Consider the following 16,520-nt stretch of genomic DNA (forward strand, 5'->3'; position numbering starts at 1 on the left):
GTGCAAGTAACTTATACAAGTCCCCGTAAAGATTTCCTTCAAACTCTGTTTTTCTCTTTACCTTCCTCTTTCCCTGTTACAGCTCTTGAGCTGTGCAAAGGCAAAAATTGAAAATACTTGCTTTCATAGGGGAAAACCAAGAAGTCGTTCCTATCTGGCTTCCATTCAACAAAACTACAGCCAAAGTCTCTTTCTCAAATTTTACAGAAAAGAGAAATTTTGAGATACTGCACCCAGGTCATTTTAAGATCAGATGGCAAAGGTTTTACAGTGTTCAGAGCTACTTTTCCTCACATTATCATACATGATATTATTTGGAAGGATATGAAGAAGGCACATATATTTGAAGTCAAAAATGTAATAGGGTCAATGTGAATTATTGGAAAACAAAACTTCAAATGAAACCAGAAGGCATGGTCATGACAAAAGCACATTCTTTCTGCAACAAGGTAAAACTGAGTGCCATAAGATACCTTGAGCTGAGAAGTTTGTGGACATAAATTGCCCATTTTTATGGATGACAAAAACATTCATGGTTTCATTACATTGGTTGATAAAGCTCCTACTGCTCTGGACATTATTAGGGAAAAAAAAAAAAAAAAAAAGAGAGAGAGAGAGACTAAGAAGACTGATGTGGTGGCAGTCCAGATCTTGTTTGTTCTGATTCTGGCCATCAGCCAAAATATCAAATGGAAAATACGGTTTATGGCATTAGGAAAAAAATATAACATTAACCCCCTAATGCTCCATATTAAGGATGTACCCCCTACCATTTGCAGGTTTGAGCCCTTAGGCTCTAGCTGCTGTTTGACAGCAGCAGTGGCAGCAGTGGTTGTTTTCTTTTGTGGTTGTGGGGGTGGGGTTTTTTTGGTGGTTTTTTTTTTTTTTTTTCCTTTCTCTTTCTTGCCATGTCTACAGACACTATGGAATAAATCCATGAGAGAAACCCAACTCCTAAATGTTAACAAATAGTGGATGGAAAGTCATTGCTCATCAGGAGTACTGCATTTGGTACTTACATTAAACATAATCTTGGAGTTTAGCTGGATGAGTGCACCACTAGTAATGAAGAGGCACAAACTCCAACCAGGCTGTGTATGCTTGACTTTCTTAGCTTTCTACCTTCCCTGAAGATATGTTTCTACCCAAGATCATAAAGCTCCACCTGAAAGATTCTTCATTCCTATTCCCCTTGTGACCGAGAAAAGCTGCAAGTTCTACACTACCTTAATGTGTTTATGCAGATTCCACATTACATGGTGGGTGAGTTTGGAATGGCACGCAAATCTCCCAGCTCAGTTCTGTAGGGTTTGACATTGCTTTAATATCATGCTGCATGTTACATACCTGAAGTCTTTGCTGATGAGGCTGCTCTCTCCTCTCACTCCCACCAGCTCTCCACAAAGCATACCCTATTCACCTAAACATCAACACGTACAAGATACGCACATTTCTCCAAGGGTGACACAACTATTTTTTGTTGTGATTCAAGTATCTAATGTTATGCTCCATTGTGTCTCAAATAGTAATTTTTTTTTTTTCCCTTCAGATGTAGCCTGTCCTATTTTGAAGAGAAACTTAGTCTAGTTGCTCATGTTCAACATGATTATTGAACACAAAAAATACCATTTGGGGTTAGTAGTAATGTCAGCTTTGAACTGACTAAACCCAAAGTTTATGGGAAGCTGTCCCATCATCTATCTGGTTTATAAAAACACTGCTTCTTTCCTTCTATCTTACTTTCTAACTGTGAGGAATAATAAACATGGTTTAAAGTGGAAAAATATGGGGGGAAAAATAAGGTGAAAAACTATGGTTTATTATACAGTAGGTCTTGTGAGTGTTGTTAGAGATAAAATATTAATGTTAGGAAAACATGTTGACATCGTCCTCTAGTTGGTGCCTATAGTGGAATGTCATGTCATTGATATTTTGGTTTATTTGATTTATTTAGTCATACAGAAAAAGAAATCTTTTTTTGGTTTTCATTATTTCTTAGTAGAAATTAGACAAATACAGATGGAAATACATTTTTGAGAAGGTGCCATTCAATGATGTTTGATGAATTTTAAAGAAATTAATATGAAAGAAAAGAGAAAATAAGAGAAAAACAAATAAGAGAAAAGCAAAAAGGAGAGAAGAGGAGAGGAGAGGAGAGGAGAGGAGAGGAGAGGAGAGGAGAGGAGAGGAGAGGAGAGGAGAGGAGAGGAGAGGAGAGGAGAGGAGAGGAGAGGAGAGGAGAGGAGAGGAGAGGAGAGGAGAGGAGAGGAGAGGAGAGGAGAGGAGAGGAGAGGAGAGGAGAGGAGAGGAGAGGAGAGGAGAGGAGAGGAGAGGAGAGGAGAGGAGAGGAGAGGAGAGGAGAGGAGAGGAGAGGAGGGGAGAGGAGAGGAGGGGAGAGGGAGAGGGAGAGGGAGAGGAGAGGGAGAGGGAGAGGGAGAGGGAGAGGAGAGGGAGAGGGAGAGGGAGAGGGAGTCACTGAAGTAACAATGTTGGCTTTGCCCAAAGAGATTTCTTTAAGGTTTTACCATCAAAAGTTCAACATCATTGGTGTTTTAAAAGTGTGCTGCTACCCAAAGGCCAACTTGATTTTATTTGATTTCATTTTAATGTACCATGCATCCCAGTTTTCTTTGTGTTGCTTTGCTTTCAAGTCAAAGCTAGGGATTCGGATGCCTGGTGAAACTGCAGCAGGTCCCAGATATGCCAGGAAAGAAAACTGTCTAATGTGAAAATAGGCAGCAACTCCACAAACCAGATTCAGCTACACGTGATTCACAGTTCCTTACATGCCCTGCCAGGAAGGAGGAAAATGAATTGCAATGTAGTATTTTTATATCAGGTAATAGTTGTTGTTGTTTGCAGAATATTTTGAATTTAGATTAGTGCTATTTTTAAAGGTTTCTTCCTAGTACAGTCCACAAGCCCATGTAGGACAGTTGGCGTAGGAAATGATTCAGTTCTGTGGTAAGTGACATAGGGTGTGCAGATTAGTGTTTTGATTAAAAATGCTGCCAGCATGGTGCTGTTAGGAAAGGATGAGAACATAGGGTCACAGAGGGGAGAAAAATTGTGTTCTCTGGTGTTGATGGCAAAACTACCATTGGTCTTTTAAAAAAAAAAAAATAATAATCTTAGAGTTAAAACAAAAAAGAAAGCATTACTTTTGCCAGGAATCTCAAGTAAAGAATGTTTTATGATCATGTAATCAATGTTTATGTTTCAGTAAGAAGCTACTTTATGTGCTTTACTTTGTGGGCTGAATTTATTGTAATACATTTTAAAACTAAAATTTCTTACATGTATTTATAGAAAAGCAAGCTCAAATGTAATGAATTTTTGAATGTAATTTCCTAGCCACTGTAAAAGAAAAGATTGCATCTATCTTATCTCAGGGCTGGGAAAGGAGGAGTGTCCTTTCATCCCAATGAAAGACAATTTGGATGAACATTCCCTGGGCAAAAATGTTTAAAAATTATTTCAGGTTTAATAAAGGACTATCTGGATTTATGAACTTAAAAATTTTATTTAAATATTTGTCTAGTTATATTATTTGGGTTTTATGTGCCATAAAAATTATTACCTGTGTGGTACATTTTGCTGCTATTGAAAGCCTGTTGGTTCAGGCTTTGGTCAAATAATTTTTGATATTTGGTCAAATAATCAAGTCATTATTTCAAATTAAATGTAAGTGTTGAAAGGCAATTTTAAAATTCTAAAATGAGATGCAAAGATCTTCAAAAGTAAAATTTGGAGAGTGAAATTTACAACAACAAAAAAAGAAAAATATATTTTTTTAATACAAATTGGAAGGAAAATAACTAGTGCACCATCAATTTCTTGTAAAAATTGAAATTCTGGTTACCTGTAGGCAAGATAATTTCTGGTCAAATGAATAACATGTTGGTTTCTGTGTGACTAACCTTTGAGATTTTTCAGTACTACCATGGGAATAATTTATATTCCAGTCCACACTGCTACAGGAATAGACTCATAGATTACTTGTGCATCCATAAGTTATATCCTTGTGAATCTGAGCATAAGGCTTTAGGAAAAGAGTAGATTTTTTAAATGGAAAAGACACGGTGTGCATGATATAAACCCGAGAATGAAAGCAGCCCAAAGGACAAATAAGTGTTCGCATGTGAATATGAGCTCAGTATGTGTAATGTTTAGAGTGAAGGCAAGGGGCTAAGGATAGTCTGGGAAATAAGAGTGAACATCAGAGCAGAGTCAATGTAGAAGTTCTCCCAGTGCTTTGCAGAAAAAAGCAGTCTGGATTAGACAAGAAGCTGGAGAAGACGGTAATAAGAAAGGTGAGGATAAACTGAGTGTCTTTATAAACTCCCAAGTATCCCTCCTCACTTCTGTCACATGTGGAGGAATCTGTTTGACTTCCTTGATGGAGAATTCAAAAATTTTAGTCAGACGATAGTTGGACTGATGTTCTGGCTGTCAGGAGACCATAGCTTTCTCCTCCCTTGTCCAGGGAAAATTCCCCGTCTCTGCCACTAGACAAAAGGATGTTCTACTGAACATCCTTCCTATCATTTATGTCCATGGGTTATGAAGGAGCTGGTTTGGATCCCTGTGCCATTACTACAGTTAGCAGTGTGATAGTGTCTGGTGCCACTGGGTTTAGTTAGAGGCTCACAGAAAGAATGAGCTAGCTTTTTATTCAGCTATTCAGGATACATGCCAAGCAGAGATTATGGTACAAAGAGGAGATAGGGAGGGAGAAGAAACCAGAGCCTAACCTTAACATGACTGGTGATGACTTGCTGAGCTTTGATGATTACCCCTGAAGAAGGGACAGATATTCAAGCTGCCTGTTGGACAGCTCTTCTGTGATTCAGACGTATTTTGATGTGTCTGTCATGGTTTGAACTCATTCCCTGAGACCTAGGTGATTGGGTAAGCTGGCCTGCCTTGAAAGAACAAGAAAAGCCCAGAGTGACACCCCTGGAAAGTGCTGCTTCATCAGATCGATAGATTCAAAGATGACTAGGTTGTGTAGTTTTATGCAGTTTAAACATTTGTGCAGGGAGTCCACCCGTGCAGAGTATTATTGACAGCTACAGATCAATGCTAATTTTTGATCATTTTCAACCTACAAAGACCTCTTGACCCTGTTGCCGCCTTAGGGGCACTTCAAATAGTCAAAAGCAATCATAGTAGGCAGTGTAAAATCATCAGACCCTTGAAGGCTGCACAGCCTTGCCCATGCCTGGGAGGAGGACCAAGAGGTATCACGGAAGACAGGCACCTTGCATTACGGATGCCACTGCCTTTGAACAGCATGAAAGACTATGCTAATTCGTTTCCAGACTTTAAGTGTCTTCTGTGTTCATGAATTAAAAAATAAACAAACAAAAAAGGCAATCTGAAGCAAATCTTGACGAATGCATTATTCATGATTCACGTTCTCTCTTTTTATGCTTGGAAAACTGTGTTAAAACAAGGTTTTCTTTTAAATAACTTTTATCTTAATTTACAGTGAGAAGAGTGGAATTAGTGGAGGGGTGTATTTGTTGCTGTTAACAGCTTGTGCTGCCACTGGCAGTGTGCAAAGCACTTTACAGAGCAAAACCAAAAGTCGTGCCTGGAGTAGTGGTGGTGCTGCTAGAGCTACAACAGGGGAGGATACCAGGCTGCCAAAAGCAAGGACTGTGTCAAAGGCTAGGCTCTGGGCTACAGGCTGTGATCAGGTCACAGTGACTTGTCACAACCTCCCTCCTCTGTCAGGTGTCCATTTCTGTAGTGTTTACATGGAAAGAATGAAAGGGCCATAGAGGAGGAATGTGAAACTGTACACACTTAAATATTTGCTGGAATATTCTTAATTTAATGACTGATGGGGTGAGAATGCTTCACAGTTGGGGACAGAGGAAGGAGGTCACGGGCTTGAAGTCCATTGGATTTCATGGTCAGCCGGTCTAGGAACATCTTGATGTTCACATTAAAATTTTATTTTGTTGGTTTTCTTTTAATGATGAATGAAATCTGGACTGTTAGCATGTGTGAACTGGGAAATCCGAGTTTATGGTTTTGCAGAGGAAGACTGGGAGAATATTCCAGACAATGATTTTGTTCCTGCGCCTGTTTAAGGCTGTGTCATTGCCCACTGAAGCCAAAGTTACAGTGCTATAAGTGCAAGTTGTATTTTAGGATTTATATTTGACCATTCCAGCAGGACAGTATTTCTAGGCTGAAAAAGTCATGGGAGGACATAAAGTGATTCTTAAAATGAATCACCGAGTCTGCCATCCATACTCTTTTCAACATCAGCCTTTGAGCTGAGCAAATTCATGACTGGCAATGGCAGCAGTGCAGGGGGAGAAAGCATGGCTCTGTATTCTAGGAGTACATCCCCTGAGCTTACTTCAAAACTAAACAAAACAAAAATACTTGTAAACCATTTGCTCTTCAAGAAGTATCTGTAGGAGCCAGGGATAAAAGTCATCCCTGGAAGGAATGGTTTAGCAGTCCCCAGAGAACATGATGAACTGTAGGCAAGGAAATCCCTCCATCCTTGTTTCATTTCAAAGTATAGTGAGGATTGTAAATAATTAAATCTTGGGGTTTAGTAGGAAAATGGTAGAGGGTGATGAAAAATATGCCAGTTTTCTGGTTAAACATAGAAATCTAGTGTTTTGTAGCATTGCTGCCACAGAAACCCACCCGATGATGCAGCTCATTAAAAAGCAGAGCCATTGCTTTTTGTCTGATGCTTTTAATAATGTGTTTGTACCTTCAGAGAGCCTCTGTGTAGCAGTTCAGGGGCAGTAATTTAATGCTATGTGCTCCCTTCCTCCCATCCCCACCCCCGAACCATGGAATGTAAATTTTAGGCTTTTAAAAGTTCTGTTTTGAAAACCTAATAGATAGCTGTCCTCGTAAAAACTATTAATACAGACTACATCCAATTGTAAAGCTAATTTTAATCATGTTTTGTGCCAACATAATTTCTGATGCCAGATTTTTATGCTAAGCATGAGCCTCGATTTAAACGTGGTTCTTTAACCTGCAGTTCATAATTTTGCAGTTGGCTGTATAGGTTTTTTGGCTATGGCAGTTTAAATGCTTCCACTTTCAAGGATCTAAGCCATAAATGTTTATTAAAAGAATCTATAATGAAATCAGGTTTGTTATTTTTTTAATGGCTGCCTTGAGTATGTTGGATGACTGAACGCACGTTGTTAATCATTAAGTACTCATGTTACAAAAATTGTTTGATAGTATTGCCATCTAGGGGCTGAACGAAATTCTCTGTACCGAAATAAACTGTAATTGAACAGGTGCTGCTATTGACAATATACATATGTTTTTGCTTTATAGCCCACATGCTTTCCATGTTTCTTATGACAAAAGATATCTCTAAATGTCCCACAGCAGCCAGAGCGTTTTTTATATATAATCTGTTCGAGGTGATTGCTATTTGCATTTCAGCTTATGCTTTTTTGGCAGTGATGACTGGGAATTCCTAACAAAGAATTATACTTTTTTGCATTATTAATCTTGCTAGTGTTTGCCCTGTTTAACAGAAAAAAAGGAATCATTTATCAGAAAAGTATGTTTATAATCTGTACTTGTGGCATCTTCAGATTTAATATTCATAATGGTCATTCAAATGCTGTGCTATATTTATCTAGAAGACTAACTCATTGTTTTGAGGAAATAACTATTTAAATATTTATGCTCTAACTTTTAATATTTAAAAAAAGAAATTAATATTTCTTTAAAATTTGTTTCTGAGTCTGATATGATAGCTCAACAAATGTTTAAATATTAAACAATTGGAAATGTTAGCATTTAACAACTTAATATAACTTACTGACATGGGCAAATTGACTTCAGCGCTTTCTGTCTCATGAAGGCAACTGAATTCCTGCCCTCCCTTTCTTATGGTCTATATAATTCATGCCAAAGTACAGCTGAAAATGAGATTAAATATATCAGTGATCAGCTGAACTCCTTTTGTCTTTGCTCCTCTGATCAGACACATCTGCACAGTTGGTCACTGTGCCTTTTGTGACTGTTCAACATAATTCCATGGCTGTTTTGCCTTCCTGCCTAGATCAGATTTGTTGCTGAGGCTCTCCTTGCCCGAGCAGTGTCAGGACTGTGTCAGATACTGTTTGGGGTGAGCTGGGATGCCAGTGGCTTCCCCTGGCCATGGCTGATGTCCATCAGCCTGTATCCCCACCATACCCCTCTGCTGGGCTGTGTTCCGGTGTGGCAGCAGGTCAGCCCTTGTCCTTGCAGCCCTGGCTGAGCCTGGTGGGATTCACAAATTGTTTATCCAGATTACCATGGCCTGAGTGGCTAGAACAGGACAGCATGCCCATGAAATGTCACATGTACACACAAGATGTGTACGATTTCTGTAGAGGCAGGCAACACTCGTGTACCACAGGTTTTTTACATGCTTGAGTCCACTTCCAGGAAGCTTCATCCTTACTGAATAAGCTCAGACACGTGCTGAATGAACTGTAAGTTGTGTCCTAGCTGAGATTCAGACTGTGAAGGGCTCCCAAGGAATTCACTACAAAGGCTACATCATAATGATCGACAATTTTTTTAAACTCTAAGAATTTTTTTTTGAGACTCAATCATAAAAAAAAAAAAAAAAAAAACACACACAAAAAAATCCTAGTAACCAGATGGGGTATTCTGCAAAGCAGTCAGAAGTGACCCAGAGCTGAGGCCTCATTTTCCAAGTGACATAAACCACAGATGCTGATTACTTTTTTAACTAACTCAAACATCTGTATTCTTGCTTCAGGGAACAAAGCATCAGGCTCATTTATTTGGATTGAAACCTTTCACAACATATCATATTCATGTCGTAGCTGTAAACAACGCCGGGCAGGTTTCAAGCCCCTGGACATCTGTGCGCACTTTGGAAGCTTCACCCAGTGGCCTGAGCAACTTCACTGTGGAAAAGAAAGAAAATGGCAGGGCTCTGCTGCTGAAATGGTCGGAGCCCTCCCAACCCAATGGCGTGATTAAGGTAATCTTCATCTTGACAGTTCACTTGATTAAAAAAGAGGAGGGAATTGCTGAATATCAAATTAAAACATTTTTTTTGCTGAAAAAGACTGAATCAAGTGCATTATAGTTTAAAATAAGATGAAGTCCTATATAAGCCCATGACACTCTGTGAGTTCTCTATGTTTGTCATTAAAATGAATAATAACATTCTTGTGCTACTCTGTGACTGTAAATTTTCATTTACACTGAAACGAATTGTTCATTTAACGCATAGAAAGCTGCACATGAAAGCTCATAATCTTAGTCATCGTAAAATTGGACATGACAAAAATGTGTCTGTAAAAAACCTGGGTTTAATAGAATGTTGTTTGGAAATTTGGGACTTCTTTTAGCTCAATGGTTTCAACTGAGTGCAAACATTTACCTGCAAGGTTTGCAACTAGATGGGTTTATTTGGAGGGGTTTTTTTCCTTAAGTGATATTCTTTAGAGCTAGTCTGTGAGAAGCTTTCTGCTGGCCTGTGAGAGCCTTACGATGAAACCTGATAACAATCAAATATAATGAAATCTGTCACTAAGTGATTTATTACTGCATTCAAAATGAAAAAAAAAAATCATGAAAATTGGATCAAAACATTCCTTTTATATCAATGATCTGCTTGTGTGCAGATTGTTACTAGCAACAAGTTTCTGAATCATTGATTAATAGTCCTTACCATACTGCAAAGATCAAGGGTCTCATCTACTGGTTATTAACAAGAATTGTTTTGTTTTGGTTTCCTTTTATCTTGGCTTCTGTCCTTCCTTCTTTCCCTGCCTGCCTTTCTTTCTTTTTTTTTTTTTCCCTTAATTCACCAGACCTACAATGTTTTCAGTGATGACCACCTGGAGTACAGTGGTTTATCTCGCCAGTTCCTCTTCCGGCGCCTCGAGCCGTACACCCTGTACACGCTCGTGCTGGAGGCGTGCAATGCAGCGGGCTGCACTCACTCTCCACCCCAGCCAGTCTGGACAGATGAAGCACCCCCAGTGTCCCAGATGGCACCTGTAATCCAGGCAGTGAATGCCACCAACATTGAGCTGAGATGGTTTCAGCCAATTAATCCAAATGGAAAAATAATTCGCTATGAAGTTATTCACAGACACATAGAAGAGACTGTCGCAGGGCACGGAGCAACAACAGAAGACGAGAAAATTGTCTTCACAGAATATAACACTGAAAGCAATACATTCACCTATAATGATAAAAGTTTACAGCCATGGACAAGGTATGAATATAAAATACGCACCTGGAATGCAGCAGGCTATGCTGACAGCTCCTGGACAGTGGCAAAGACTAGTCAAACTGCCCCAAAAAGCCTTGCTGTCCCCAGTTTATCTGTGGTGTCAGCCAACCCCCATAAAGTGCTCATATCCTGGACGCCCCCAGCACAGCCCAATGGCATTCTCCAGTCATACAGGCTGCTGAAGAATGATGTTCTCTACCCTTTCAGCTTTGATGCGGCTACTCTCAGCTACATGGACGAGGACTTGCTGCCCTACACGGTGTACAGCTATGCAGTGGTTGCCTGTACCATGGGGGGCTGCTCTACCAGTGAGCCAGCTGCAATACGGACACTGGAAGCGGCTCCTGCCTTGGTGGACCCCCCATCTCTGCAGGCTGTCAGTGCCACTCAAATCAGTGCATCCTGGGCACCTCCCCAAATACAAAATGGGGATATCACCAAGTACATATTGAAATCAGGCAATGAAGAGTATTATCCTGGCAACAGTTTGCAAATGCTGGTCTCTAACCTGCAGCCTTACACGCAGTACGATTTTGCCTTGGTTGCCTGTACTGCTGGGGGCTGCACCTCTAGTACATCCCAGTCTGTGATGACCATGGAGGCTCCACCATTAAATATGGAAGCTCCCAGGCTGCTGGTCATGGGCTCGGAGTCAATTGAAATCACATGGAAACTCCCAGATAAGCCCAATGGCAAAATCACGAGCTATGACCTAAGGAGGGATGGCGTACTTGTTTACTCCGGTCTGGAAACTCGCTATCTCGATTTCACCCTAATGCCAGGCATGGAGTACAGCTACACTGTCACAGCAAATAACAGCCAGGGCAGCATCACCAGCCCCTCAGCTCAGATAAAAACCAACCCCTCCGCTCCATCTGGGATGTTGCCTCCTAGATTGCAGGCATGGTCTTCCAGTGAGATTTTGGTGGCCTGGGATCCTCCTATCAAAGTAAATGGTGACATTAGAAACTACACAGTCTCGATCCACAAGCCTGGTGAAACAGGAAAGAAGACTTTTGACTTTGATGCGTCTCATGTTTCCTTTCTGAGACGGTCATACATAGTGGCACAGCTACAGCCCTATAGCAGGTAGGTCTGGAAGAACCCATTTGTTGAATAAATGTTGTGGGGTGATGCAGTGGGCTGGTGATTATCAAGCTCAGCCATCTTGCTTCAGCAGATAGTCAGACCCACGGGGTTGCTTGCTAAAAAGCAAATAATAAAACAAGGATTGATTTTCTTTTAAATTTATAGTAACACCAGCTTTATATCATCTTGATGAAGTGCATAGTGTTGACTGAGATTGTATTTAATAAAAGGGGGTAATTCAGCACTCTGCTATACACTCCCAAATCTGCAATCTTGTACTGGTCTATGTTTACCATGGTGTCTGCTATCAAGAATAAATAGGGCTTTAGTTGACAAAATTTGGGGTGGGGAGACCAAAGTCATGGTAGCTGGCCCATTCACAGGGTAGCTGAGCTGAAATTAATGGAAAATGTTTGAATTCTCGAGCTGGAAACAAGTGATTTGTGAATAAGTAAAAGCTAAAGCTTAAGAGAGGGTACCAGACTCTGCTACGGAAATGCACTTGATACTGAAGTAGTATCTTCCCCACTAATTCTTGACTATTTACTTGACCTTTCCTTATATGTTTGTGTAGACATAATTTGTGTGTGTTACATGGTTGATAAGTTTGTCTACGATTTGCATATAACTAATCTAAATCCAAAGAGAGTAATAGAGGATCTCTACAGCTCTCAAATGACATCCAAATAATTTCTTACAATGAATCATCATTTTTATTTATATCATCAAAATCAAAATGATCACTTGACTCCTGCAGATGTTAACTGCTCAGGAAAAAACCAAACCACACCCAAATAAAAACCCAGAAGAAAGTGTTCTTCCTCTTTGCTACACAAGGCACAGCACATAATCTGTGTCTTCATACAAATTGCATGCCTATTAAAAATTCCAGAGACCGGGAGAAATTAAGAAATACGCCGGATCTCTCACACTGTTCAGATTTGTATCTACAGCGTTTTAATCACCTTGCTCCTGCTTTGTGTTCCCGAAGGTACGAAGTCCAGCTCCAAGCTTGCACGGAGCTGGGATGTGCCTCCAGTGAGTGGGCATGGGCACAGACGCTGGAGGCGCCGCCGGCAGCGCAGCCGGCCCCTCTCATTGAAATACAAACAGCCAGCGGCTTCCAGTCGACTGCTTCCATCCTGTGGACCGGCCCGAAGCAGCCAAACGGGAAGATTTTATACTATGAACTTTACAGGAGGCGAACAACTCAAGCCCACATAAATTTAGACCTCTCACTCGTTTACAATGGTTCTTCAACCTCCTTCAAAGACGACAAGTTGCTACCTTACACAGAGTACGAATACCAGGTGGGAATTGAAGCTATTTAGCAGCTCTGATTATGATTGCAGTACATTTACTTACAAAGAACATACACATCTCAGTTCTAACATTAATAGCATTGTGAAACCTGAATGATTATTGTGAATGTGTTTTAAGGACTTGAGAAGCTGAAAATAACTCCATACAAGCAACAAATTCATTCAGCACTTGTTTAGCTTAGTAGTAGGTGCCTGTGTATCTTATATGTTAAATGTTTGTGCACGCTCCAGAGCCTCTGCAAGTCTGTTATGGGAAATTCTAGTTCTTAATAGGCGGTTTTTTTTTCTTTTTTTTTTTTTTTTTTTTTTTCGTTTTTTTTTTTTCTTTTTTTTTCTTTTTTCTCCTCCCCCCATCTATAATGAATTAATTTTTAATTTAGATCTTAGATTAATTTTAGATCTTAGAGGATTTTACATCCAGAGGGACTGGGGTTTTTTCTTTAAATTAATCATTAGAATGATAAGCACATTTTTTTGATGGTTCAAGAGTGAATTTGCTGTTGATGGTTGGTGTCCTCATTTTGTTTAATATATACCTGAAATAGTGCATTCCACCTCTTGAGCAAGGTGGAGCAATCTTTCTTTTACAAGGCTCATTGGCTTTATAGGATTACAAGATAATTCAGGTTGGAAGGGCCCTCAGGGGGCCATCCAGCCCAACTTTTTGCCCGAAGCAGGATCGTAAAGAGGTCAGCTGAGGTTTTGCAGGGCTTTATCCGGTTGCATCTTGAAAACCTTTGGGGAGGAGATTGTAACCTTACAGACAGTCTGCTCCACTGCCTGACTGTCCTCTTTGCAAAAAAGTTTTTTGTTATGTTCAGTCTAAACCTTTTTTTTACTTGAACTTACACCTGTTTTCTCTTGTCCCCTCCCAACATATATGACAGTAAAGAAATAGGCTCCACCCTCTCATTAACCTGCCATGGGACTGCAATCAAGTCTCTTCAAACCCATCTCTTCCCCAAGCTGAATAAGCTCAAGTCCCACAGCTTCTCCTTACAAGCGCTTTTCCAACCCCCTGATTACCTTGATGGCCTTCCACTGAACTCCAATTTATCAATATCTTTCTGGCATTTGGAGGCCAAAATAAAACAGATACTAAATAAAGGGAGGTAATCACTTTCTTTAATTGTCTGGCTGTGTTTTTGTTAAACATCTCAGGATGCTGGCCATCTTTGCTGCCAGATTACTCTGCTGGCTCATATTCAGCTTTCGACCTTTAGGTGCTTTGAAGCAGAGGTAGTCCTGAGTTGGTCAGTAACGCTGACCCTATGATTTTTCAAGAAGTTATTCCTCCCCAGGAGCAGGATTTTGCATCTGTCTTGATGAAATTCCCATTCTCTAAGGCCTTCTGATTGGCAGACCTGTCCTTCAGCATATCAGCTGGTTCTTCCAGTTTGGTGTCACCTGCAAGTTTGATGAGAGCGCACTGTATAGATCAGGCTCTTTGGTAGCTCTGCTCCATGGCTATTGCTTTCTCCTTTTAAGTAGCCAGAAACCATGAAGAATTAAACCTAAAAACTTGCTTTATCACATTAGTCTATCCAGCTGCTGCATGCGCACATCTCATAGACTCATCGAGTCCTGCAGTTTGAAAGGGACGTGCAGAAGGCATCTAGCCTAACTCCCTGCTTGAGGCAGGTCCAGATAGACCAGGCTCTCAGGACTGTGTCCAGCTGTGTTTTGGATCAAGTTCTCCATCCTTGCAGATGCAAGGATAGAAATTGTACAGCCTGTGTCAGCAGAACTATTGTTAGACCAGATTTCCTTGCTGCTTTAGCCTGGATCTGTGGGGAATGTGGATTCAAGTGCAGATGGGGCTAAGTACACAGCAATCATTGGTAGCAGACCCAAACCATACTTGTTAGGAATCTTTCTTAGATGAAGAAAAACTCTCCAAGCTGGACGTTGTAGATACTGGCTTTGGGATGTTCTCAGCTGGACTATCTTTTAATTATCTCAGTCAGTAGCTGTTTTTTGGGAAGTTGATACCACAGAGACTTTCTTCAGCCAACATTTTTAATGACTTATCAATGACAGATTAAAAAAAAAAAAAATAAAAGAAACCTCTTGATCAGTTTCCTGTGCTTTAATGCGCTGTATTCAAAATTTAGCTTTTTATCTTGATTTTGCTCCATAACCAGGCTGAGCTTTTGATTGGAACTCTAAATAATTTTTAGGTTTTTTCACCAGTGAAAATTTATTTCACCATGAGAGGTTTTTCAATGCATGTGTTTGTCTTCTGCTTAAGTCACTTGCAGCAGTCCTCTGGGATGTATTCTGAGCTTCTCCATTGTTGACAATTTATATCTTGCCTGTGAGACAAGTTATTCGTAAGTACAGGGCTTGGCTTTTGCTATTATGCTGATGAAACCCAGATTTATATTTCACTTAAACTGGATATTGATTCTCCTGTCTCTGTATTTGAGGCTTGTTTGCTGGACATAAAACTTTAAATGCAACTGAATTTCCTCCAGCAGAATGCAGATAAAATCAAAGTGCTGTAATGGGACTCTCTCCAGCATTTTTTTTTGAGATATTGAGATTTATTTCAATGCTGTAATAGCTTCTTTGGACCTGAAATCAGGACTTTTGAATCTGGGTTTTTGGGGAGTATTTTTCGTTGGGTTTTGTTGGTTTCTTTTGTTGTTTTTTGTTTGTTTTCCTGGAAACTTCAGGTGAATATTAGGTTCTATAAAACCAGGTGCAAAAGTTGCACTTCCAGAAACGATAACGTGAGTTTAGAAGTTCATGCTGACAAAAGGGACTATGCCCCCCACAATGCTCAGGTCACTCTTCTCCAAGGAAGCGCATTTATACTTAAAAGGGCCAGTTTAAGCATATTAGCACCTGCTAGTTTGCAGTGGGTTTTTAAGTGGTATACAGTGCCTACTTCCATACTTAAAAACACTTAGATCTTTGAAAGTCCCTCTGTTGGTCTAGTTGTACATTTTGATACTTGCATTTTCTAGAGCACCTTTTAGGTATTTGTTGGAATTCTGCCTGATATCCCCAACTCTATTAACTATGTGCTATTGCATGATCTCCTGAAAATCCCCCTGATTTAAACAAATATTATCACTCATGAGGCCCCAGGAGTTTGCAAGTGCAATCCTTTGATTCCTGGAATATTTTTGAAACAGGCCCTCCTTGGGAATCATTGAAAACAATGTGCAGTGTTACCATATAGCAGCTTATAAAGTCAAACATGTTTTTCTCAGCTAAGGGAAGGCCTTTCTGAGCTGGGACTTGTGGCATTTAGTGCAAAGCAGAGCTGTCACAGTATGGTATGATTTCCATGCAAATGCAGTATCACTCCTCCACAATTACACTTAATTGTGTTCTTAAAACTGCTTCTTTAGATTAATGGCTTAATGTCTTCCTGGTGTAGGACACATCTTTATTTCTATTTGGCAGGCACAGAACATGTAAAAGACAGAAAATTACAATTGTCCCTCTTCAGAAAGGTTTATGGCTCCCTGCAGAGGTTTATTCTCCAAGAGGACTATCCAATGCACCAAGACAGGGTCTGCAGTGCTGGAGCTGTCTGCCTCTGACCACTGTTGGAGGCACAGCATCCCTAGTGTGTGGAGAGTCCCTCTCACCCTCCTGTTAGTGCAGCCAAGTGAAGGGTCTAGGGAATACCAGGAGACACACCAGGGTAAATATGTATTGGGTCCTCTCAAAGAGAAAACAAATAATATTCTGACTTTGGAGAGATAAAAGAGAAGAAAAAATAGGTGCAAAGTCATGAAGACTAAGGAAGGACCAGCTACGTGGGGTGTAGAATATGTTAGCTCTGTTGGTCACTTTCCAGTGCCAGGAAGGACACT

At 40.2% G+C, this 16,520-nt stretch overlaps 1 protein-coding gene across 1 annotated transcript in view; it reads left to right on the plus strand.

Moving 5' to 3' along the window:
• USH2A (usherin) overlaps window positions 1-16,520 on the plus strand; it is a 391,984-nt gene that overhangs the window by 349,955 nt on the left and 25,509 nt on the right. The window contains exons 62-64 of the mRNA XM_040059986.2: window positions 8,783-9,010; window positions 9,849-11,365; window positions 12,357-12,675. Coding sequence (XP_039915920.1) covers window positions 8,783-9,010; window positions 9,849-11,365; window positions 12,357-12,675 — 2,064 coding nt within the window. The remainder of the gene's footprint in view (window positions 1-8,782; window positions 9,011-9,848; window positions 11,366-12,356; window positions 12,676-16,520) is intronic.

Source organism: Hirundo rustica, chromosome 3, assembly GCF_015227805.2.
Source record: "Hirundo rustica isolate bHirRus1 chromosome 3, bHirRus1.pri.v3, whole genome shotgun sequence".
NCBI lineage: Eukaryota > Metazoa > Chordata > Aves > Passeriformes > Hirundinidae > Hirundo > Hirundo rustica.